The 24,516-nt window shown below is 45.1% G+C and overlaps 1 protein-coding gene across 1 annotated transcript in view; it reads right to left on the bottom strand.

The window, feature by feature from the left end:
• TMC2 (transmembrane channel like 2) overlaps nucleotides 1–24,516 on the bottom strand; it is an 82,048-nt gene that overhangs the window by 40,881 nt on the left and 16,651 nt on the right. The window contains 5 exon segments of the mRNA XM_032605827.1: nucleotides 1,397–1,503; nucleotides 1,904–1,985; nucleotides 6,935–7,025; nucleotides 17,533–17,685; nucleotides 20,700–21,005. Coding sequence (XP_032461718.1) covers nucleotides 1,397–1,503; nucleotides 1,904–1,985; nucleotides 6,935–7,025; nucleotides 17,533–17,685; nucleotides 20,700–21,005 — 739 coding nt within the window.

The raw sequence follows: 24,516 nt of genomic DNA, 5'->3' as shown, positions 1-24,516 counted from the left end.
CCACGTGCCACAACTACTGCCTGCGCTCTACAGCCCGCAAGCCACAACTACTGAAGCTCGCGCACCTTAGACCCCGTGCACCACAACTACTGAGCCCGTGCACTCTAGGGCCTGCGTGCTGCAACTACTGAAGCCTGCATGCCTATAGCCCATGCTCCACAACAAGAGAAGCCACTGCAATGAGAAGCCCGCGCATTGCAACGAAGAGTACCCCCGCTCGCTGCAACTAGAGAAAGCCTGCGCCCAGCAACAAAGACCCAACACAGCCAAAAATAAATAAAATTTAAAAAAATGTTCATATGGAATCATTTTATAAAATAAAATAAAATCTTTATGTCTGTATTGGAGAGTGACAATGGCTTAAGAATATATATATATAGGACAAAGTGGACTGACTCATAATCCTTGATTTCCAGGTGTGTACATAAAGGAGTATAAAGGTTAGTTAATGACATAATTCTAAGTACACTCTTTGGGTAATGTAGAAAAGAATTCAATGGTTTTATCAATACTATAACACTCCTTTGCACCAAGTACTATTATAATAAGCCCTCGACTTCTTCTAACTAATCTGATTTAATTCGCATTCCATGGAAGTCTTTTAATTTTGTGAAAAATAGATGTTCAGGAAAGTTTCCCAAAGATGTGACTACAGATAGAGTTGACTCTAATATTCTCATGGAATCATTTGTAATAAAGTAGGAACCTATCATAGAACCAATTAATAAACCTGAAAGGAAAAAATACTAAATGCATAAATATCATTACCCTGTAAGCTGTAAAGGTAAATCCACTTGTGTACCCAGCACAAGCACCAAACGGTTCAGGCAGGACTGTGGCAATTACTGTGCTAAGCGCTAATGGACCACAGGCACCCCTGGAAAAGGCCCCAGGCCAACACTCTGGAAACCTGGAATCTCATTCACCACAAATTTACTGTGTAAATTTGTACAGGTCACTTGTTCCTTTCTTGTCTCTCAATTACTAAGCTATAGGTAAGGATCTACCTACACCCATAATAAGATTGTATCTGGGAGAACAGTGAGGAGTGCTATTCAAATGCAGGGTTTCTTTGGGGTGATAAATTATGATATAATGCATTCTATCTCTTTTTTTTTCAAGGTGAAAGAGAAAAAAACCTCACTGAGATATTAATTCTCCACTAATTTTAAAGTAAAATGAAAGGCAGAAAAATGTAGGGTCCACCTGTTAATTCAGAAATGGAAATATTTGGTTCCATTCTTTGTACTCAGCTATCTGGGCAAATGATGTGAGCACAGAATTTAAAACGAATGACGGATTCTTTGTAAAACAGAGTATTTGATTTATATAAATGAAGATGGCTGTCATGATAAGCCTCAACACTATCTGAAGTTGTAAGCAGTTCTTTTCTTACCTCTGGGATTATGACTAGACCAAATATTAAGCCAAAAAGGACGAGGTTAACTCCATACATCCATCGGAGAAAGATGAAATATGATGCCACTGAAGAACCAAAGTGACCTGAAGAGAGAAAGATGGTGGATGTAAGTGTTGCAGAAGGACATTAACATAAAGGAGGACTTTATGTGTGTGATGGATTCAATTTTCATGTCAGTCTGTGGAATATACATCCCTTTTCTTTTTCTAGATGAAAAAGAGGGCTTAACCGATGTGAAGAAGCACATCTTAAATTTTGGTCTGACTAGTCCAAAGTTCATCTTTTTTCTTTTCTTTTCTTTTTTTTTAAACATCTTTATTGGAGTATAATTGCTTTACAATGGTGTGTTAGTTTCTGCTTTCATCTCTTTCCTAGTACAACAGAACCTATAACATAACCTAATCAGTTAGTCAAGAACACAGTCCAAACCCTTGGAAAACCCTTCAGCAAACGAACTAAAAACAGTGACACCAAAATACTCACTTTCAATGTCCTTGATCTTCATTTCCCAGGGAATACATTGAGTCTTGAAATTATCAAAGTCTCTTTTAAACTTGACCCATTTCTGAAATTAAACAGGCAACACCCTCAGTTCATTAACAAGCTGCCTTGGGGCCTGGAGGGGAAGATGGAGGTGCATGTGGATGTTGACATGTTGACATGTGGGTGAGGCTGCCATGTTGGAGCTGTTGAGCCTAGGCTGTCAGAGGTGGATGCGCACATCTTCACTGTCCAAAGTCAGGTGTGAGTCAGAGAGAAGCAAGGGCAACACAATACTTTGCATTTGTCTATAGTGCTGATAAAATTTCAGGTTTGGACACTTTACATATGAACTTAGAAAGTCTGTGTATAATTTCTGATTTGGGGAATCAAATTGGCTTAGCAAACTCTGATACAACCTCCTTCATCTTAAACCAAAAATTCAAGAGAAAAAAGAAATTTTATAACTCTCATACCTACATTTGGCAGACAGCCAAGTGCCTTAATCTGATAGGAACTGTTGCTAAACTACAAGGCTGGTGGAAGTGGTAAGGAGATCTCAGCCTGTGGCTTCCCATTCTTCTCCTAGTGAAACATCAGCCTGTTTTTTTTTTTTTTCCTAAAAGTAGTTGGGAAGGCATTATGCCCCTTTGCACGGTCTATTCCAGCTCTGACACTTTGTACCAATCAGAAACTTGAATAGCTGTCTGTCTGCTGGCTGCGTGAAAGTTTGTCAACTCTTCAAGGGGCTTCTCTCCAACAGCCCCACCCCCTGGAAATAAATCCATTTGGAATGAAAGAAAACCAAAAACACCTCATAGAAAACAGCAGGCAAAGAGGAAGTAGGGAGAAAATCTTCAGATCAGTTTCTATTATTACAAAGGTCTCAAAAGAACTTATTCATGAAGGAAATGAGATTTTCCTTTGTAAATTCGCTAAAGGATAAAAGGGAAATTTTACCTGAAGGAATCAGACAAGCTTCCAAACCTGAAGGCTTTGACTATATCATGATTGGATAATTACTGTATAAGGAAGGAAACCACCTGTCAGAAGAGGGAAATGTTCACAGATGCCAAGGAGAAGAGGGGTTCATAAGCAAAAGATAGGTTGATAATAACGGCAAAGATCTCCCTAAGACAGGAAGGGATGTGGGGAATGGCAGATGGTGGACATGGACACCCCAACCCCATTGCTTCCTCTCCCTTCCCTAGTTCTGATTCTGTGCTCAAAAACCATCTTTGGCTTATTTGGCTTCTTATCTAGGTCTGTCTCTAAGGAAAGCATTTGCACATCACCTGGGCTGTGAATATTTTGATTTCTATGGCAGTAATTTTTTTCATTGCAAATTAATAGATTGGAATTGGGATTATGGTTTAGTTTCCCATATAACTAACTGTACTATCAAAAATAAAAGACACTGGGCTTCCCTGGTGGCACAGTGGTTGAAAGTCCGCCTGCCGATGCAGGGGACACGGGTTCGTGCCCTGGTCCGAGAAGATTCCACATGTCGCAGAGTGGCTAGGCCTGTGAGCCATGGCCACTGAGCCTGCGCATCCAGAGCCTGTGCTCCGCAACGGGAGAGGCCACAACAGTGAGAGGCCCGCGTAACGCAAAAAAAAAAAATTTTTTTTTTCAGTTCTTGCACCAGTTATTCCTCCTTGTAGATTAGTAATCTGGTATCTGGTTTTATATATCAGTCTCATAAGCTTTATTAATGTGAGTCCTCCCCCAAGAGACAGATCCCCTGTCAGGGTGCTGATAAAATCAGTATAAAATATAGCCTTGCAAGGCAGAGGACCAATGGAGTAATGAATGTTGTCAAGTGAGGCCCCTGGAGACATAGCCTGCCAGTTGGTCACTTGGCAACCACCTGACAGCCCCTCAAGGCTGTGGGCATCTTGGCCTGAAAAGGTGATGCCTGGGGGTGGGGGGCAGAGGCAGAGAGAGGCCTGGGAGAAGCTCTGCATTGAAGCTCTTTCCTTCATTGGTTTAGAGAATCAGAAAACTGAGCTTGGGTGTGGGCGGGAGAAGACCCCAACTCCCTTCCTCAGAGCTGTGTGAGATGGTAGCTGCCGTCCTCAGACTGGGTTACTAGCTGTGCATGTCATCTTGCTAGTCAACTGTATATAGGAAAAAAGATTTCAAACAGTGGTCGAACAAGACACAGGCACATCCTGTCCATGGATGAAATCTGGATCTGAATAACTAAAGACAACCAGTGAAGCCTGAGAAGTAGTACGTCAAAACAAGGAAAAAGTGATGCCATTCTTTGAAATTTTTGGAAAGCATTTCTTCCAGGATACATAATTAAATTTTGAGAGATGGCTCAATATTCTTAGTAGGATACAAAAAATATGGCTTCTAGAGTACAGGTTAGCACTTAGAGAGTTAAAAAAGAATACAGGAGGGGAAATCCCTGGCGGTCCAGTGGTTAGGACTCTGCATTTGGTCGGGGAACTAAGATCCTGCAAGCTGCATGGCATGGCCGGGGGAGAAAAAAAAAAAAGGTTACAGGTGAAGTATGGAAGGATTGATTACAAGGTTGCTAAAAGTTCAGTAATAGAATGAAAAGAAACATTACACTTTGAGACAGAAGAAAATTGATCCAATGATATTGAGAATAAACCTGAGAAATTTTTGAGAATGCAAAGAGAGAGAAAGCAAAGAATTAAAAACCATGAAAGAAAGTAAATACAAAGAATGGAGAGTTGGCAGCCATCCTTCTGCTAACAAAGAAGCTAGAACTGTTTGAATAGAAACACGCTTGAATAGACCATTTATCAGGTATATGTGAAGAACACATTCCTTAATTGGGATAAAAGTTCTGAGTGTGCAGTTGTTAAGTGGTAAATGGTTTTTAGATAAAATTAATAAACGACCCATAGATAGTTGTCAGGCAACTATAACTGAAAAGGAAGAAAAAAACAAAATTGGAATAAAAGAGATTAAAACTCAACATATGTAAAATGTAATGACAAAAATTATGGGACTACCTATATGTAACTTTCTGTTAATACATACGAAAATCTTAATGAAATGATCAAATTTGGGGAAGATGGTTTATGGCCCCAAGAAATGGCCCCAAGAAAAAGTTAAAACTTGACTACACCAATTGGAAAAACATTAAAAAATTATCAAGATATTCTATAAAATGCTTCCTGATCTGTACAGTTTTAAGGGTGTCATCTTTCAAATTTCCAAAAAAATGAATGAGCTGTACAAACTGATTTACAGCATAAAAAGGAGGTGAGGCTATTCGTTTAATATTATAAAGCAAGTGCAGCGCTAATATTAAAATATGCCAAGATAGTGTACGTGCACATATGTACACACATAAATTCAAATCAATCTTATGAGAATTTATGTAAAAATTATAAATAAAATACTTGAAAAATCAGATGTGCCTGATAAAAGTAAGTTTATGAACAGAAGGGAAAGGTATTTAATAAAATCTAACATCTATTTCCAATAAAATGGAAGTCATTAAACTAGAAATAAAAGGATAATTTCTTATTGGGAGAAAGAAAATCTATTTCAAGGCAACAACTCCCATCAACTTAGTGTGAAACAGTAGAGCCATTTTCATTAAAGTAATGGAAAAGCAAAGAGATCTATTATCACCATCATCAACTGAAACTATTCTAGGATTGCTAACCTGCACTTTAGGACAGAAATGATTTAGAAGAACCCAAGAAAAACACCTTTACATACACAATCAGATGAAAATGATTAGAACTAATAAGGGAGCACAACAGGGGAAACAGATTAAAAAATTAATATTCAAGGGCTTCCCTGGTGGCGCAGTGGTTGAGGGTCCGCCTGCCGATGCAGGGGACGCGGGTTCGTGCCCTGGTCCGGGAAGATCCCACATGCCGCGGAGCGGCTGGGCCCGTGAGCCATGGCCGCTGAGCCTGCGCGTCCGGAGCCTGTGCTCCGCAACGGGAGAGGCCTCAGCCGTGAGAGGCCCATGTACCGCAAAAAAAAAAATAATAATAATATTCAAATACGTAGCTTTCCTACATACCAGGAATCTCTAGTTATTAAATAAATGGAAAAATGATTCCATTCACAAAAGCAACCAAAACATAAATTTTGTAGAAATAACATATGACATGGAAAAGATCTATATGAAGAAAATGACAAACTTTGCTGAAGGTTGTAAAACTAAGGCTCGAGAAATGTATGGTATTCTTAGATGTAAAGACTAAATATTGTACAGATAAATCTTCCCAAATTAAATCAAGGATTTAAAAAAATTTCCAATCAAAATCTCAATGGGTTATACTGGAACTGGGCAAAGTGATTTTAAAAATGCATGTGGAAAAAAATAATGCAAACAAAACAAAACAAAATGCATATGGAAACAGGCAAGACTGGCCAAAACATTTCTGAGAAAGAAAGGTAAAAGGAGGAAGCCCTATGAGCCATTAGAATTAATCAATAGCTGAAATGATGAATTCAAATAAAAGCTCCAAAAAAGGCCCTATACAAGAAATAAGTGGATGAAAATGATAGTTTTTTAGATCAGTAGGTAAAGGAAGAATACTTCCATAAGTTCCACATTAAATATCCAATTAGAGATCATTACCCTAGCCTGAATCAGAAGCTCAGGTTATGGCATAACTCAATAAACCAGAGCTGCCCCCAATGCCCCGTCGACACTACTGTTGTCCTTCTGTATGACCCTGATTACACCATGGCCCTCTGGGTCTCCACCAAATCAAAGTCTTGATTTTGGGGTTTGGAAAATAAGATCCCAGTGGATTCAACATCATTAATTCTGTGAGTTTAGTTCTTCACTGGAGAGAAAACAAGTCTCAAGTATACTGAAGCCCTCACAGATAAGTAGAGAGAAATGGACAGGATACGGTGGGTTTCCATTCCTGGATAAATTGGAATGGTTGACTGGACCTCACGCTCAGGATTCTGGGGGAGGTGGACACAAATGGTGAGGCTGGGCAGGCACTGTGATGGTCACCCAGATTCAGGAGTTGAGCAAGTCCCCCCACAGGTTTGCACCTCTGCACCACACACCTTAGCCATCAGCATCCTATAGGCGTAGAGTCGCTTGCCTTTCCCCTTTCCCAAGGCTCCTTCATACTTCTCCACAAATTCTTGGGCCTCCCTGGTTAGCGGGGGGGAAAAAGGCAGAAATTCAATTAACGCCCAAGCAAAAGAAATCTGAACTATGAGGGTGTATATGTGGCTGAAAGCCTTAAGTGTTTTATAACCCTAGTTAGAATGCAAGTTCCACGAAGGCAGGGCATTTTGTCTGTTTTGTCCACTGAAGTTTCCCAAATGCCAAGAATAGTGACTGGAACGTGGTAGGTACCAGTAGGCAGAATTTTGGCTCTCATGACCTTTGCCCCTTGGTGAATGGCACAAAGGATTCTGCAGATGTAATTAAGATTACTGACTTGAAACCAGGGAGATTACCTTGGATGTCTGGAAGGGCCCAATGTAATCATGTGAGCCCTTAGAAAAAGAAGAGGAAGGCACAGAAGAGTCAGAGAGAGATGCAGCAAAAGGGGAAATCAGAGAAATTAGAAGCAAGAGAATTCTCCACCCTTTGTTGCTGGGGACCCTCTGGAGGATGCCACACTGGAAAGCAAGAGAAGGAAATGAATTTCTATCAAAAGTCAGGGAACCTGGAAGAGGACCTCAAGTCCCAGGTGGGAGGGAACCACAGCCCCGCTGATACCTTGATTTTAACCTGGTGAAACCCTGAGCAGAGAATCCAGCCACACCATGTTGGACTTCTGACCAACAGAATTGTGAGCTGATAAATGAGTATTGTCTTAAACTATCAAGCTTGTTGTAATTTGTTAGAGCAGCAATAAAAAAACCAGTACAGCATTCAGTATGTATTTGTGGAGTGAATGAACGCTGGATGAGTGAGTGAACATCCAAGGAAGACGGCACGGGAAACACAGGGATGGGTTTGTCTGTTAAATATTCTGGGTGGTGTGCTGGAGCTGGTGAGGGCTGGCTTCTGAGAACCAATTGTTAAATATTCTGGAACTTGGACAACAAATTATTAAACTGTTGGTAGCTTGAAATCGGCCATGGTGGGAGTATTTAGACTATGGAATTCAGCAAGTGCTCCAAATCAGGGTTCCCCCATCCATCCCCCCACAGAAACAGTTTATCAGGAACCACTGGATAAACCCACACAAGTAGATGAAGAATGAAATCCATCTCAGGGTGGGTAGAAGAAGACATTGGGTCCTGTGTGTCTGGCTGCTGTTGTTACAGCGCCCCCTTCTGGCAACACAACCTACACCACCTCCAAAGTGCAAACACAGGTAGTTGACACCTGTTAAAGTTACATTCTAACCTGGGGTTAACTCCAAGGTTGGTTTTATTAGGATGTCTCAATGATGTCCTAATGTTAATGAGGCCAACTGTCTAGCTTCTGAGTCCAGGGTCAAAAGCTGGATTGTATGGGATTAAGACTTCTTTATGGGGTCAGCCCCTGTTTTCTCCCTAGGCAGCACTCATTCTGGCAGTGAGCTATCTGTGACTACCAACAACTCCAAGACACCAAAGAATGTTTTCATGAAATTCATATTTTTGTCCTCTTCCTATATCTTATGAGTGGGTAGAGACTCCTAAGCATTTGAGGTTTGTGAATTTAAATGTGATAACTAGTAAGATTTGAAGACTTCTGATAAAAATTCTCAAAAGTAAAGGCCAGCTCATGCCTGAGCCATTGAGCCTGGCACCAAATGCTTCTCTTCTCAATGTCCAGACTGTGTCCAGATGCCCAGAGAGCCCTCAGGAGAACAGAGGGCCCTGCCCAGCGCTGGGTGCAAATTCTGAGGACCATTCACTGCAAAGAGAACAACTGGTCTAACAGTTTTGATGGACACAGCAAGCTTTTTTGGATCCACTGAAAGTATATAAATAATCACAACTAACATTTTTACAGCAAACCCCTTTAAACATGTCATACGTGATCAGTGTTCTTCTTACTAGAGATAGTAGTTGGTTTATGGAAATACTGGCTCTTGCACTGCACTTCCCAACTGTTGCAAATCTTACTTCTTCCCCTCCTCTCCAACAGTTTTGCACATCTTACTTTTTTTGTTGTTTTGGCTGTGCCACATGCCTTGCAGGATCTTAGTTCCACAACCAGGGATTGAACCCGCACCCTCGGCAGTGAAAGTGTGGAGGCCTAACCACTGGACCGCCAGGGAATTAATTCCCTGAAAATCTTACTTCTGTAGGGTGCTTCTGTCCCCTGCTTGTCGCCTCCTTTCAAATGGGGAACTTTCTGCAAGCTCATCTCTCCTCTTCCTCAAACCAGATGGTGTGTGGTAAATGAAGTGAAAAGGCAAAAGAAGAGAGATCCTTTGCTTTGTGGAAACTTCTAGGGGCCTGGATCTCAAGGTCACTTTTGGCAGGTGATTAGCAACCCCTCAGGTCCCTCCAACACTCAGGAGAGGAGGAAGCCATTGAGGCAAGGCTCTCCTGGGCAGCCATCCACAGCAGAAGACAGCACTTCAGCAGCCCCTCACATTGCCCTAGAAAGACCCTCCTTGTCGATAAAGGGGCCCAAATAACAGTTTGGAAGACACAGTCAGGGTGGCCAGCAATTACTGCCAGGAGAGAAGGGGTGTATTGTGTGGCTTTAGTGCCAGAGAGAGCCAGGCAGGATTCTGTGCCTCTCAGGGTGGCAGTTCTCATCTAGAAATGGGGACAATGTTATGAGACTTAAACGTGTGGATGCATGCCATGTAAGCACAGCAATTTCATTTATCAGGCAGTCACCCTTCTCCTTCTGGGGAAACAGCAGCTCCTGGAGTGGGCAGCTGATAGGATTCTTTCCTAGCCCAGGGGGCTGCTGTGAGGAGACTTCTGTTCCCCAGGGGTCTGGACAAGGGGCACAGCAATGCCGCCTTCCACAATGAGAATACTCTGAAGTTGATCCAAAGCATCTCTCAGAGACTACATATTTCCAAAAACTACCCCCTGGTGAAGGAGTTCAGGTTCAAAATCACACTTAATTTTGAGATGCAGAGGTATAAATAGACACAGGGCAGCCTGCATTTGATGGCATCCTTACAGAGCTTTGCCGTCCCGTGCAGAACGTTGGGCGAATGTATCAGCCAGCCTGAAATCCAGAAGACAACCAGACAAAGGTAGGGAATACAGGTGGCCAGAGGGAGGTGGCTAGAGGTTGGAGGTGGTCAAGAGGTTGAAGGTGATCTGGGCTATGTTGGTTTGGTGTCTCCCTTTGTCCCTAAGCAGTTTTTATTTTTCAGTTATGGAGACAAAGATCAAACAGAGGCTGAGCTCACTCTAAGTGGAAATTCAGATGAGTCAGGTGATGGCATCTGTTCTAGAGGTGTCACTGAATCAATTTAAGGGCAGTTGAGTTTAACCAAGCATGCCTGGCTTCCCATATGTGGTGGTTTTAAACTATGTCAGCAAATTATTTGACATTCCTCCCTTTAAAATGTAGAACTGGGGAGTTCCCTGGCTGTTCAGTGGTTAAGGACTCTGCGTGTTCACTGCTGAGGGCCTGGGTTCAATACCTGGCGGGGGAACTAAGACCCCACAAGACAAGTGGCGCAGCCAAAAAGAAAAGGAATTGAATTCTCCTCCACTTGAATGCAGGGCAGACTTCGCGATGTGCTTCCAATGAATAGAAAGTGGTAGAAGTGACAGTTTATGACTTCTGAGACTAGGACATAAAAGGTATTGTGACTTCCCCCTTGAAATCCCCCTCTTCTGTGGGAAGCCAGCTGCCATGTTATGAGGACAATGAAGCAGCCTGTGGAGAGGCCTGTATGGAGAGAAACTGAGGCCCTTACTAACAAACAGAACCAACTTGTCATCCATTTGTGTGAGCAACCTTGGAAGTGGATTCACCAGCCCCAGTCATCTGAAGCCTGAAGCCCTGACCAACACCTTGACTCAACCTTATGAGAGACTCCAAGTCATAACTGACCAGCTAAGCTGCTCCTGAATTTCTGACCGACAGGAGATAATAAATGTTTATTATTGTTTTAAACTACTAAGTTTTGGGGTAATTTATTATGTAGCACTGGAAAATTAATACTCTGTAGAATCCAAACCACTGATCTCTTTGGTGCATATACATTTAGAATTGTCCTGTTTGCTTGGTGGATTGACCCTTTTATCATTATATAGTGTCCCTCTATGTCCTTGGTAATTTTCTTTATTCTGAAATTGACTTTGTCTGGTATTTACATAGTTTCTCCTGCTATCTTTTGATTAACGTTTGCATGGTATATTTTCTTCCACACTTTACTCTCAACATATGATATATTTAAACTGAGTTTCTTATAGACTGCATGTAGTTGGGTCATCTTTTATTTTTTTAAATTAATTAATTTATTTAAATAAATTTGTCTATTTTATTTTTATTTTTGGCTGTGTTGGGTCTTCGTTGCTGTACATGGGCTTTCTCTAGTTGTGGCAAGTGGGAGCTACTCTTTGTTGCAGTGCGTGGGCTTCTCATTGCAGCAGCTTCTCTTGTTGCGGAGCACGGGCTCTAGGTATGCGGGCTTCGGTAGTTGTGGCATGTGGGCTCAGTAGTTATGGCTCGCAGGCTCTAGAGCGCAGGCTCAGTAGTCATGGGTCACAGGCTCTAGAGCGCAGGCTCAGTAGTTGTGGCACATGGGCTTAGTTGCTCCATAGCATGTGGGATCTTCCCAGACCAGGGCTCGAACCCGTGTACCCTGCATTGGCAGGAGGATTCTTAACACTGCACCACCAGGGAAGCCCTGGGTCATCTTTTAAATCCAGTCTGCCAATCTCTGTCTTTTAACTGATGTATTTAGACCACTAACCTGTAATGTAATTATTTATATATTACAGTTTAAATACATCGTTTTATTTCTTGTTTTCTGTTTATTGTTTTTCATTTCTGCTTTCCTTTTTCCCTGTCTTCCTGAATATTTTTTAGGATTCCATTTTGTTTTACCTACAGTGTTTTTGAGTATATCGATTTGTATAGCCTTCTCAATAGTTGCTCTAGGTATTACTATATGTCTATCTCTATCTGCCATCCGTCTATCTGTTATCTATCTATCTATCTACCTAGCTAGCTAGCTAGCTAGCTATCTCTATGTATTATCAAAATCCACTGGTGCATTTTACTATTTAGAATGAAGTATAGAATCTTATTTCTCTTTATGTCCCTTTATCCTCCCCTTTATAATTGTCTTAACTATTTCATCTGCATTATTGAGAACCACATTAGGTGGTGTTTTAATTTTTTTTTTTTTTTTGCGGTACGCGGGCCTCTCACTGTTGTGGCCTCTCTCGTTGTGGAGCACAGGCTCTGGACGCGCAGGCTCAGCAGCCATGGCTCATGGGCCCAGCCGCTCTGCGGCATGTGGGATCTTCCTGGACCGGGGCACGAACCCGTGTCCCCTGCATTGGCAGGCGGACTCTCAACCACTACGCCACCAGGGAAGCCCTAGGTGGTGTTTTAATTTTTGCTTCAACTGTCAAACATAATTTTAAAAATCAAGAGGAGAAGGAAAATCCATGGTATTTTCCAAGATTTTTGCTCTCACTATGTTCTTCCTTCCTGATGTTCCAAGATTCCTTCTTTTACCATTTCCTTTATGTTTAGAGAACTTCCTTTAGTTATACTTTACGGTAGGTCTTCTGGTGACATATTCTTTTAGTTTTCCTTCATCTCAGAATGTCTTGATTTCTCCTTTATATTTTCATTTTATTTTTTTTTGTTTTGCCATATGCGGGCCTCTCACTGTTGTGGCCTCTCCCGTTGCGGAGCACAGGCTCCGGACGCGCAGGCTCAGCGGCCATGGCTCACGGGCCCAGCTGCTCTGCGGCATGTAGGATCTTCCCAGACCGGGGCACGAACCCGTTTCCCCTGCATCGGCAGGCGGACTCTCAACCACTGTGCCACCAGGGAAGCCCCGACAATTCTTTTCATTTAGCACTTGAAGAATCTTTATGTCACCTCCTCTGTCCTCCATAGTTTCTGATGAGAAATTTGCTGTCATTCTAATTGTTTGGCCTTTATAGTAATGCATTGTTTCTCTCTGACTCTTATAAGTATTCAGAAGTTTGACCATGATGTGTATTGGCATGGATTACTCTGGATTTATCTTGTTGGGGTTTTGTTTATCTTCTTGAATCTGTAAGTTTTGCCAAATTTGAGAAACTTTCAGTCATTATATCTTTGAAGACTTTTTCAGTCCCACCCTCTTTCTCTTCTTTTGAGACTCTATTTTCTTCTTTCATCATCTAGGGATTTGGAGGAGACACTAATGTTAGATCATTTATAATAATCCTACATGTCCCTGAGGCTCTGTTCACTTTTTTCCCCAGACCATTTTCTCTCTATTGTTCAGGTTGATTTGTCTTGTTCTACCTTCACTTTCACTGATTCTCTACTCAGTTCTCTCCATTCTGCTGTTGAGCCCATTCATTGAGTTTTAAAAAACTTTAGTTACTATATTTTCTACTTCTAAAATTTCCACTTGTTCTTCTTTATATCCTCTATTCATTTTCTGAGACTTTCTATTTCTTCATTTGTTTCATGTGTTCATAATTGCTCACTGAAACATTTTTATGATGGTTTCTTTAAAATCTTTGTCAGATAATTCTAACATATATGTCCTCTTGATGTTAGCATCTGTTGATTACCTTTTATCATTCAAGTTTGAGATCTTCCTCATTCTTGGTATGATGACTGAGTTTTCAACTGAAGCCTGGAATTTGAGATATTATGTTATGAGACTCTGGATCTTATTTAAATCTTGTGTTTTAGCAGGCCTCCTCTGACACTGCTCCAGTAGGTGAAGGGGGATGCTGCCTGCTTACTTCTAGGCGGAAGTCCAGATTATTCACTTGGCCTCCTTTGATACCTGGGGCTGGGCTGGAGCTCCTTGTTACTGCTGAGCAGGGATGGGAGTTCAGGCTCCCACAAGCCTTCCACTCATATCCTCCTGGCTTGAAGAGATACCTTGTTACTTCCAGGTGGTGGTGAAATTTCAGACTCCCCATGTAGTCTCCACTGACACCCCAGGGAGAGGGAGGGCTCATTACACTGCCCAGTGGGGATGAGAGTCCCTGCTCCTCACTTGGCCTTCTCTGACATTTGATGGGGGTGTTAGGGGCACCATGTTACAGCCTGGCAAGGGAGGAAATGTAAGCTTCTCCACTTGGCTTTTGCTGCCAGGGCTGGGGCTACAGCTGCTCATTTGTTTATGGTGTTTGGCTGGAGTAGGGTTGTTATTGTTTACAAGTCTTCTGTCTTGCCAGGCTGTCCCTTTTCTCGTCCTTTGGCTGGAGACAGCAGACTTTTCTTGAGGTGTTTTTGTGTAACTGTCAGTGTTTGGGGGCAGCCAGCTTCTCCAATATCCAGTCTGGATATACAGGCAAAAAGGAAAATTGGAACTCAATGCTCTGTCATTCATTTGACCCTGAGGTCCTTAGCCAGTCTGCCTTTCTTCTCTCCACCTTTCTGAGTCTCTTATGTTTGCTTTACACATAATATCCAGGGTTTCAGTTGTACTTAGTGGGAAGACTATGGAGAAGTATATCTACTCCATCTTCCTAGAAGTGGAATTCTTCAGATCTCACTTTGGGTAATTTTCTAACACATTAGGTTTCTGACAAAGCTGAGTGACATACCTGATTAATTCTATGATTAGAGCAAACATCCCTGACTCATGAGCACTAGAAACTCTTTTTCCAACATCACAGCCTGCCTCGTGTCATTATTAATGATGTGCGTTAATGATGTCTTCTCTGATTCATCTTTGTTCCCCATCCTCAGGGTTCAGCACAGTGTCTGGAACAAGATGTTCGAGCTTTAATAGCAATAACTACTATCTATTAATTGCATATTATATGCTGGGTACTTAAATATTTTTTATTTGTCAGAACAACTCTGCAGGTAGATATTACTATTCCTACTTTACAAAAGAGAGCTGTGAGGCTCAGAGAGGTTAAGGGAAGGAATCCAGCCTGAGGGGATTGAATAGCCAGTCAAACCACACAGATATGGTAGAGGTGTGAAGGCAGGCTTGCCCCAATTCACTGCTGTTGCTCTTTATGCCTTGCCATCCTTCTTTGATTGTCTACAACAACTATGCCAGCTGCCTGAGTGGGCCAGAGACTGGGGTCCCCACACCATTACTTCTAAAAAAAGATGTAGTCTGGGCATGCTATCTGCAGATCTGCAATTGAAGACTTTACTGCCAGAAGAGGAAATCATACAGGAGGCAAAGGAGTGTATTCTAGAATGTCTAGTAATCCTAGAGAAGCAGTTACAATTTAAGAGTGCAAGTTCTGGAGCCAGAATTCCTGAGTTCAAATTCTGGCCAGACCACTAAACTCACTGTTTAGCCTTGGACAAATTACTAGATTGCTCTGTGTCTCAGTTTGCTCATCAGTAAAATGGGGGCAATAATAATGGTACTTACATCAAAGGGTGATTATGAAGATTAAATGAATTGTTACACACCCAGCGCTCAGAACAGTGCCTGGCACATAGGGAGCACTCAGCAAATGTTGGCAATATATTAAAAAAAAGAATATTAAAAGATGAATAAGAAACAGCTCTGCAAACAAGAGCATCCAGTCAAGTGAGGGCCTTAGGGGTCAGAGAGGCCGTAACTAACTCACCCTGAATGCAGGGAGGGGCAATGGGGACTTCCCTGCAGAGGGGACACCTGGCCTGAGTCTCAGAGTGTAGGAACTAGCCAGGTGGGAGGGCAGAGGCACCAGTGGAGCTGAGACCCAGAGGCTGGAGAGCCTGAGCCTGGGATAAGGAGTCTTGCAAGAGGGAAAAGGAGGGGAGACCTGCTCCAGTGGGAGAGACAAGTCTTTTCAGCTTCTAGGGCCTTAGCCACTTCCCACCCCCACCAAGAGTAGGAACTCTGCCACCAGGCCTGGAGGAGATGCAGACTTCTCCTCAGGGCAGCTGAATGGCCCTCAGGGATTTTCATGGTCCCTGAGACTTCCAGCCAGCTGGAGATCTCATTTCCACAAGCATCAATGTTGCTTTTTTTCCACTGTTAATAAAAGATGTGTTCCGGTGACACCTGAGTTGGAGTGAGGTTCTGTTAGACTGACAGATGGAAGGAGGAAGAACTCGGCTCTGGGGGAGCAGGGAGAAGAGACTCAGAAAAAGGGAGGTGGGAAGGCAGACAGCCTGCTGCCTGAAGCTGTAGCTACTGCCCAAACTGTCGCCACCATTCACCTGTGATGACTTAAATTTAAATAAATTAAAATAAAAGAGAAATTCAGTTTCTCAGTTGCACTGACTACTTTTCAAGCGCTCACTAGTTTCATGTGACTGAAGGCTACTCTATTAGCGCAGATTTAGAACATTTCCATCATCCCAGAAAGTTCTGTTGGTCAGCACTGGCCTGGAGGCACCGCAGGGAGGCATTTCTTCCCTGCAGCTGAGTTGTAGACAACGTAATAATTTGCAAAACAGTGGAGTAAGCTCTGTTTACCAGGCTCCTTCCTAGTCAGGGTTTGCACAGCCAGCATCTTTGCTGTGCCTCTGAGACACAGTAAGGCTGAATGTCAAGATATGTCTGCCAGGGCTTCCCTGGTGGTGCAGTGGTTGAGAGTCCGCCTGCTGATGCAGGGGACACGGGTTCGTGCCCCAGTCTGGGAAGATCCCACATGCCGCGGAGTGGCTGGGCCCATGAGCCATGGCCACTGAGCCTGCGCGTCCGGAGCCTGTGCTCCACAACGGGAGAGGCCACAACAGTGAGAAGCCTGCGTACCGCAAAAAAAAAAAAAAAAAAATGTCTGCCAAACTGTTCTATGTGATAAGGGGCGAGGCATTTGACTTGAGCAATGAGGAAAATCAGGTGTGAGAGGAACCAGGGAAAATGGCTTCTTATACAGAGGGAAGGAGGGAGTCATTCCAGTCTTGTGGCAGAAAGACTGAGGTGGGACTTGGGGGAAGATGGTAACACTGAATGGGATTTTTTCAGGAAAAACGTCCTGCTCTTCTCTCAAAACTTCAGCAGAGAGTCAAGAGCCATAAAATGCATGGTGGGCTGGCTCGTCATGTGGAAACCAGGGAAATAGTCGAGTTGCAAATAGAAGTCAGGGGCGTGGGCACCAGGCCACGCAATATTCACGGAACCTCACTGCAAGCTTGGCCCTGTGTTAGGCATTTGGACACAAGTGTAGCTAAGACAGCCCCTCCACCTGCTCTCCACACTGCAAGGGTGAGTGTGTGACATGGGGAGAGATTCTAGTGCTTAGGGAACACAAAAGAGGTCTGCACTTGTTGAGATGGGGGTCATGGAAAGTCCCCCCCACCCCCAAGGAAGGCGTGTCTTTTTGGTTGTGAAGGAGGCATGGAAGCCACCAGATGCGGCGCGGGACAGAGAGGTGACCCTCCAGGGGGGTGCGTAGCCAGAGGGCCACGATCCTCCTTGGCTTCCGCCAGGCCCCGCTCGGTGCTGGCCAACAGCAGGGCCCGATGGCCAGTTGCGTGCTGGGGATGAGGTGACCAAAGCAGGGTGGGAGGGTGAACCCCCCTTCTTGTTGAGCTCCCTTGGAGTGGAGAGGAGGAAGGGACTCCTGCACCCATCAGAGGAGCTGAGCCTTCTGGACGGGGAGGGCCCTGGCCGACCACCACTGCTCACCTGAGCCCCGCCAGCTTCCTCGCCATGGGCCAGGGCTTGGTCCGCATGGTGGCGATGAGCTTCTTCTTGTCTTCCACCTGCTCCAGAATCCGGGCCAGTTCCTCCTCAGACAGAGACTCCCCACCGGAGGTGCTGGAGGCCAAGGAGGATGACCTGGAGCAGAGGCGGGGTGGAGCAGAGGGGAGTGAGGAGGAGGCCGGGGTCCTCAGGGGCACTGTGGGATGTGAGGGGCCCACCCAAGATGCCCCCAGCTCCCGCCCACACAGACCTGCCCCGCTCAGAGCCCTCCGCAACTCCCCCCACCTGGCAGAGGAGGCCACTTCTCCTCCTGGAGGCCAGGGCCCCTCGCGGGCTGCCTCCTCAAGCTCCATGCCCCTGAGTCCCCCCCACGCTGCACACCCTCGCTCATACAGGGCTGCCCAATGGGAATATAATGTGAACCATGTATTGTAATGTTAAGTTTTCTAGTAGCTATATTAATATGATAAACAGACATGGACATATTAATTTTAATAATACATTTCATTTAACCCAGTATATGAAAAATTTATAATTACAGTAATGTAATCGGTGTAAAAATTATTAATGAGACATTTTACATTCTTTTTGTACTGTCTTCAAAACCCAGGGTTCATCTTGTACTCACTGTGGATGTCAATTCAGGCACAAAATTTTCATTGAACATATTTAATCTATACTTGGATTTCATAAAATTTAGTTGAAAAAGTAGATTTACATATCCAAATTTTTAGACATACTTAAAAGTTTCCTTGTAAATGAATAAAGTAACATAATATCATTTTCCTTTGATGTTCACATCTGCACTGACAAAATTAGTTTGTCTTTTTTTTTTTCCCCAGAAGAAATGCTTTGGCTTCAGAGTTAAATCAACTTCAAAACTACATCTGGGGCTTCCCTGGTGGCGCAGTGGTTGAGAGTTCCACCTGCCGATGCAGGGGACACGGGTTCGTGCCGCGGTCCGGGAAGATCCCACATGTCGCAGAGCGGCTGGACCCGTGGGCCATGGCTGCTGAGCCTGCGCGTCCGGAGCCTGTGCTCCGCAACGGGAGAGGCCACAACAGTGAGAGGCCTGCGTACCACAAAAAAAACACAGAGAACAAAAAACAAAACTACGTCTGTTTGTCCAAGTTAAGTAAATTTTTTAACTCAGTGGTATTAACATCAGATTAAAATTAAATTGGATTAAAAATTCAGTTCCTCAGTCACACCAACCACATTTCAAATGCCTAGCATGTGGCTAGTGGCTATTGTATGGAACAGCACAACTGCAGAGACCTTCCAGCTGGAGGGTGTGATGACCCTCACCATCCCACAGACAAGACTGTGTGCTCACCTGCCACAAAATCCAAGTTCTTGTCTGTGCTACTCACAGCCTCCTTCACTCATAAAAACAGTGACTCTCAGCTGAGATGGCAGCAGCTGACGGGGTGAGGGAGGGGCTGGAGAAGTGTTCTGCCTGTGCAGACTTTTTAGCACGTTTGATAAATGGAAATATCAGGATGTGGGCTTGGGTTACCACATGTTTTAGAGACAGTTTGCCTCTGTGAGTTTAGCTTCTGATCAACACCTAAGGAGCAAGGAGAGGTCACAGGAATAAGGTGGAGAAGGAGGGGACCCTAGCTCTTAAATGCTGGAAAGCCTAGAGCACAGGGACCTTTTGCCTTATCTCACCCCCCTGCCCCCCAGGATATCTGCCTTTGAGTCTTTGCATAAGTTGTTCCCTCAGTTTGGGTGGTGGTAGGGGGGTGGGACATTCAGTCATTGCTTGTTCAAATTCCACCTGGGCTTTAAAGTCTTAATGAAATATTTACCTTCTTCGTGGAGGAACCGCAGCCTCCCAGCAACATGCTCTTCATCAAATCCTTTCTTGCAAACATATTGTCTTCTGCTTTGTGTTGTGATAGCTGATGCCCATGTTCTACCTCCCCTGCTAGACTGTCAGTTTCTGAGGAACAGGACTGGATATTTTTCATCTCTCTATGCCCTGCCATGGCACTCAGCTGAAAATGGCACAAATGAGTCCTTGTCTGCATCCCTTACTTTGCATCTGCCACCCAGACAGGATGGGACCGCCTCCTTCTAAAGTTCTGGACACTCTGGGGCCCGTCAATGATGCATTCAAATTCTCTCTAAGTTGCTAAGGACACCATGCACCCTTTACTCTGTTAGCTCAGGTCTAAGGACAACCAGACAGTAGATGAAAGCCCTAATTGAGCCAGGGATGGCTGGCAGGGGTGACAGAAGAAATCAGTGGCCCCTGTTGTGGGCCTTAATTTCCTCTGTAAAGTTGGAGATGTACAGTGGAACATCTGAGTGAGGGTGTGGGCAAGGAAGGTTTATTAGAAACCATTGGAAGGAGCATCAGTTCTTTGCCATAGTCCTGGTATCTCTGTTTCCAAAGCCTCCCAGCCCATTATCAATGGGGATTCTTAAAACATCCTGAGAAGTGATGCAAAGTAAAGTGGAAGAGGGAGGCAAAGAGAGGGAGATGTCCCATCAAAATTGGTAGCAAAAAATGACACTAAAATCCCAACTTGCTGATTCCATAAACTGGCTCTATCCACTAACCCCCGTATGCAGATGCTAATGGAACAAAGGAAACACAGCAAGTAAACCAAACCCCCAAATCCTAGAATTTCAGAGCTGGTAGAACTTTTGAAGTTCTTCTAGATCAAAGCCACATTTCACAGAAGAGGACACAAGTCACCTTAGGAAATGGTGTGCTTAAGCCCTGGAATGGCTCCTAAATCCAATTTTGTTAATTTCTCTCAGCTCCTCATCAAGAGCTGTGGTGAGTCACCAGCTGAAATTGAGGAGAATTGGGATCTTTTCTCACCCTGCTGCCATATCATCTCCCCACTCAGAGCTCCACTTGCACCTGCGCTCCAGGAGGGCTTTGAGTGGAGAGTGTGCAGTGGCCCCTCAACCTGGGATGGCTGTGACTCTCATCCCGGTTCCGCCCCCAACCGCGAAGAGCTTGGCAGGGGCAAAGGCAGGGACTAAGAAAAGAGAGCAGGGGCCGCGCCCTTTTATGGGAGAGAATGAGGGGGGAAGAAGACACCTGGCCCTTATCAAGGGAGGAAGCAGGGCTGGAAGGAGAGGGAGAGCGCGGATTGAAGCGCGCCTGAAGCCCCGTCACAACACACCTGTGTTTCTTCAGCTGCTTCCACATCTCCTCCTTCCTCGGCACCTCCTTTTCCTTCTTTGGAGGTGCTCGGTGCTCCCTGAGGGAAGCTCTCTCGTCCCTCTTCCTCCTTCCTCCGCAGGTCTTCTCTGCTGAGCCTCGCTCCGGTTCCCCCAGCTGCTCTCTGCGTCCCCTGTGCTCTGCCTGCTTCCTCCGGGGAGACCCCGACCCCGGGCTGCCCCCGGCCCGCTCCTTCTGGCCAGGCGGGGCTCGGCGCCTGCCCGGCGCGTTCTCGGCTTTGTGAGTCCGCTTCCTCGAGGGTCTCCTCCTGGACCTGTAACCTGCAGCGGCAGGAAATGAACAGTTCTGGCCTCACGGGCCTCGACCCCAGGAAAGTGTCCCCAGCTGTGAGAAATCAGATGTTCAAGATGCTTCCTGGACCTTATTGGTTCCAAAAGACACCTCTTTCAGACAGAGCCTCTGCTCTCGGCTGAAAGCTAACGTCTCCCTCCTCTGACCGGCTGGCACTCCCACCCTCTCACCTAAACCTCAGCTAGAGACCCAGACACATGCCTGCCTCTGCTTGGGGGCGCAGTCCCTTGGGTCAGAGCTCAGTCCTCTCCTGACGCCCAGGGCCGAGGCCAAGCGTAAGCCTCTGTTTGGTAAGGCTGGAAGACTGAAACGCGGAGGGCCTGCTGGCTCCATTCTCCAAGGGCTGTCCCCTCATGTGCCCCACCTGGCATGAGGGAAGGGACGGGGGGTGGGGCTGGGTGAGAGCAGCGGAGTCGGTTCCGATCCTGTGTCTCAGCGCTGCTCCCACGTTGTTGTTCTTATTTTAAACCATGACTTTATAGCACTGGCAAATGGCCTGGCTGAGCAGAATCTACTCTCGTGTGAACTTTCCTCAACAGCTTGCCCAGCACCTAGTGTAAGCACAACTGTCCCAGCTGGGCAGTTACACATTAAATGCAGGAAAAATTGTAATGAGGTTCTGGTATTAATAAGCAACCTCTCCACCACTTACTAGCAGGGTGTCTTTGAGCCAGTCACTTAACCTCTCTGAGTCTCAGCTCATCTCTAACATGGGGATGTTACTACTCCATCAGCTTGTTAATGAACATGACACAGTGACTGACTTCTGAGAACAGACGTCATTACTCTGATATTCTTATCTGGAAATAAGATTTTTTTTTTTTTTCCGGTACGCGGGCCTCTCACTGCTGTGGCCTCTCCCGTTGCGGAGCACAGGCTCCAGACGCGCAGGCTCAGCGGCCATGGCTCACGGGCCCAGCCGCTCCACGGCATGTGGGATCTTCCCAGACCGGGGCACGAACCCGTGTCCCCTGCATCGGCAGGCGGACTCTCAACCACTGCGCCACCAGGGAAGCCCGGTCAAGATCTTTTTACTTGTATAAAGAACACAGGTTTGGAGCTAGGCCAGTCTGCCCGAAAATATCAGTTCTATCATTCACTTATCTCTGTGACCACAGATAAATTACTTAACTTTTCTGCGCCTCAGTTTCCTCACCTGTAAAATGGCTCTAGTAGCCACTACATAGTTAGGTTAGGTTAAAACAGGAATAGTTAGGTTAATTTAAAACAGGAATAAAGGGTCTGACTCATGAGAGGTACTCAACAAAGGCCCTCCTCCTTCCCTCCCACTTCCAGCCTGCCTTGCCATTTTTGTGCTCTAAGTGGGCGTCACCTGGAACCTGATCTGTCTGCAGAGCACAGGTTCTCACTTTTCACAGTGGCTCCCCATCCAGGCTTTTCTGCCACCACTAGGCAGATTTTCCCAACAGAGCTGTGAGAGCCCCAACTTTGGGCAGGGCAGGGCAGAGTGGAGTTTCATCACCCAACATCCCCATCAGCAGTCCCATCAGTGATGGAGTCCAGGACAAGGAGTCCCAGGCTCTCAAATTCTTGCCTCTGTCCACTCCTTTTCCAGCCTCTCAAGGTTGTGCATGCAATGTAGCAGCCACAGAGAGTTTTCCTCGCTGCTCCCTGACCCTTGAGCTTTACATTCTGAGAAGCAAGCCACCTCGTGAAACAGCAACCAAAGCTGGTCGCTGGTGGATTTGGGCAGAGTAAGCTGGGGATTCAGAGTCTGGATATGTGGGCCTGAAACCTTGTTCTGCTGGTTATTACCTCGGTAACACTGGGCAGGTTTCTTGTTCTCTCTGAGTCAGTTCTCTCGTGGGTGCGCTGTGAGTGGTCTACCCAGATCTCCATTATCTGGCCGTGGCATTGTCCCTTAGCTGCTATGCATGTTGGCTCTTACAGTTCACAGCTTCTCCCTTCCCAAGGGAGCCCATGGTTGATGGAAACCATCTTGGGAAATGTCTGGGAGTTTACATCCCTCCCCTCTCCTCAAGTCAGCTGACAGCCAATTGCTAACTGATATGGGGTACAAAAAGTCCAGTCCTCTGGCCTCCAGGCAGAGCAAGTCTGTGGTTCATTCACTCTCCAGAGCTCCCTGTGGGATCAGGCAGAGGCTAGACCCCAGCTGAATACACAGCTTTGCTCAGCTCCTTCCCTTGATCTGTCCTGCTTCCCTTACTCCTTGTCTCCTGAGAGCTGCCCTCAATAAATCACATGCACAAGAATCCCCATCTCAGGCTCTACTTCCAGGGGACATGATTTATCTATAGGCATCTATCTCAAAGTGTGGTAGGTAAATCCAACTGAGATAATATCTATACAAGTGTGATGTAAGGGGAGCATGCTGGATTTAGCAAACAGAATTTGCTCTGTGGTTCAAAGATAAACTATCCAGAATTCTCTTCTTGGATCTCAAACTAGGATACTGGTAGAATCCAAGAAGCACAATGGTGGGCTTCACCCAGACCTGAGGAAGATATTCTGGAGGAAGAAACTTCTAAGCTAAGACCTAGAGTGAAAATAGAGATGTGTGTGTGTGTGTGCAGCGAGTGGGTATAGGGCAGGGTTAGGTAGTGAGTGGGTAGGAAGGACGCCAGAAAAGTTTTAAGCAGAGGTGACATGGTCAGTTTTGTGCTTTTATAAAGGTCCCATTCAGTATTCAAACCCCAATGGAGGGAGTTTCTTGATAAAGATACTTCAAGAAACTGTAATCATAAAGGATACTGGAAAAAGAATTGTTCTGCCTTGGCTAAGAAGATAGAGAAAATAGGTAAAAAATGAAATGATTGGACTTCTGGGTTTCACTCCAATGTGTAAAGAGCTCCATCCTACTAACAAGAAAAAAGCTGAACAAACTGAAAAACAATTCTTTTTAGATCCATCAGAGAATTGAGTTTGTAGGGCAAGCTGCTGTCTGCAAACTGGAGAGGCAGAGAATCATAGCTTACCTTGAGCAGAAGCCCTCCACGGGAGCCAGGGCTTGTAGTGCTTAAAGGGAGAGTATTCAGGGCTTACTTTAATTAGGTATGGGAAGATACGCAGACATGGAAATGACTGTCATGGAGGAAGAGGTTTTTGGACTTACAGATCCCAAGCAACACCATGTCACATAGGACCACATGAGGAGGCACAATGTTCAGTCAGCAGCAAGGCAGAGAGGAAAAATGCGGGCAAGAGCCTTTATTATGGTTTCTAAGGAAAGGAAGGGGTGAGGCAGGGTAAGCAAGTTTAGGATTGGCTAATTTGAATAATTTCAGTGGGCCCTGGAGCATAGGGGCATTCCCTAGTTGTTCTGATACCAGGCCCTGGGGTGAATAGGGCGGGTGGATAGAGGCCCAGAGTATGAGCTTGATAAAGGTTGAGGTTATAAACCCTGGGTTGGTTGGTTTGCCTACGAAAGGAAAGCTTGCAGATGAGTTGTTTGCTATCTCTAAGGATTAGCTAAAACTGGGAGGGCT

This window comes from Phocoena sinus, chromosome 15 (assembly GCF_008692025.1).
Source record: "Phocoena sinus isolate mPhoSin1 chromosome 15, mPhoSin1.pri, whole genome shotgun sequence".
NCBI classification, from domain to species: domain Eukaryota; kingdom Metazoa; phylum Chordata; class Mammalia; order Artiodactyla; family Phocoenidae; genus Phocoena; species Phocoena sinus.
Note: the sequence above shows the minus strand (reverse complement) of the source record. Positions and strands in the feature narration are given on the sequence as shown.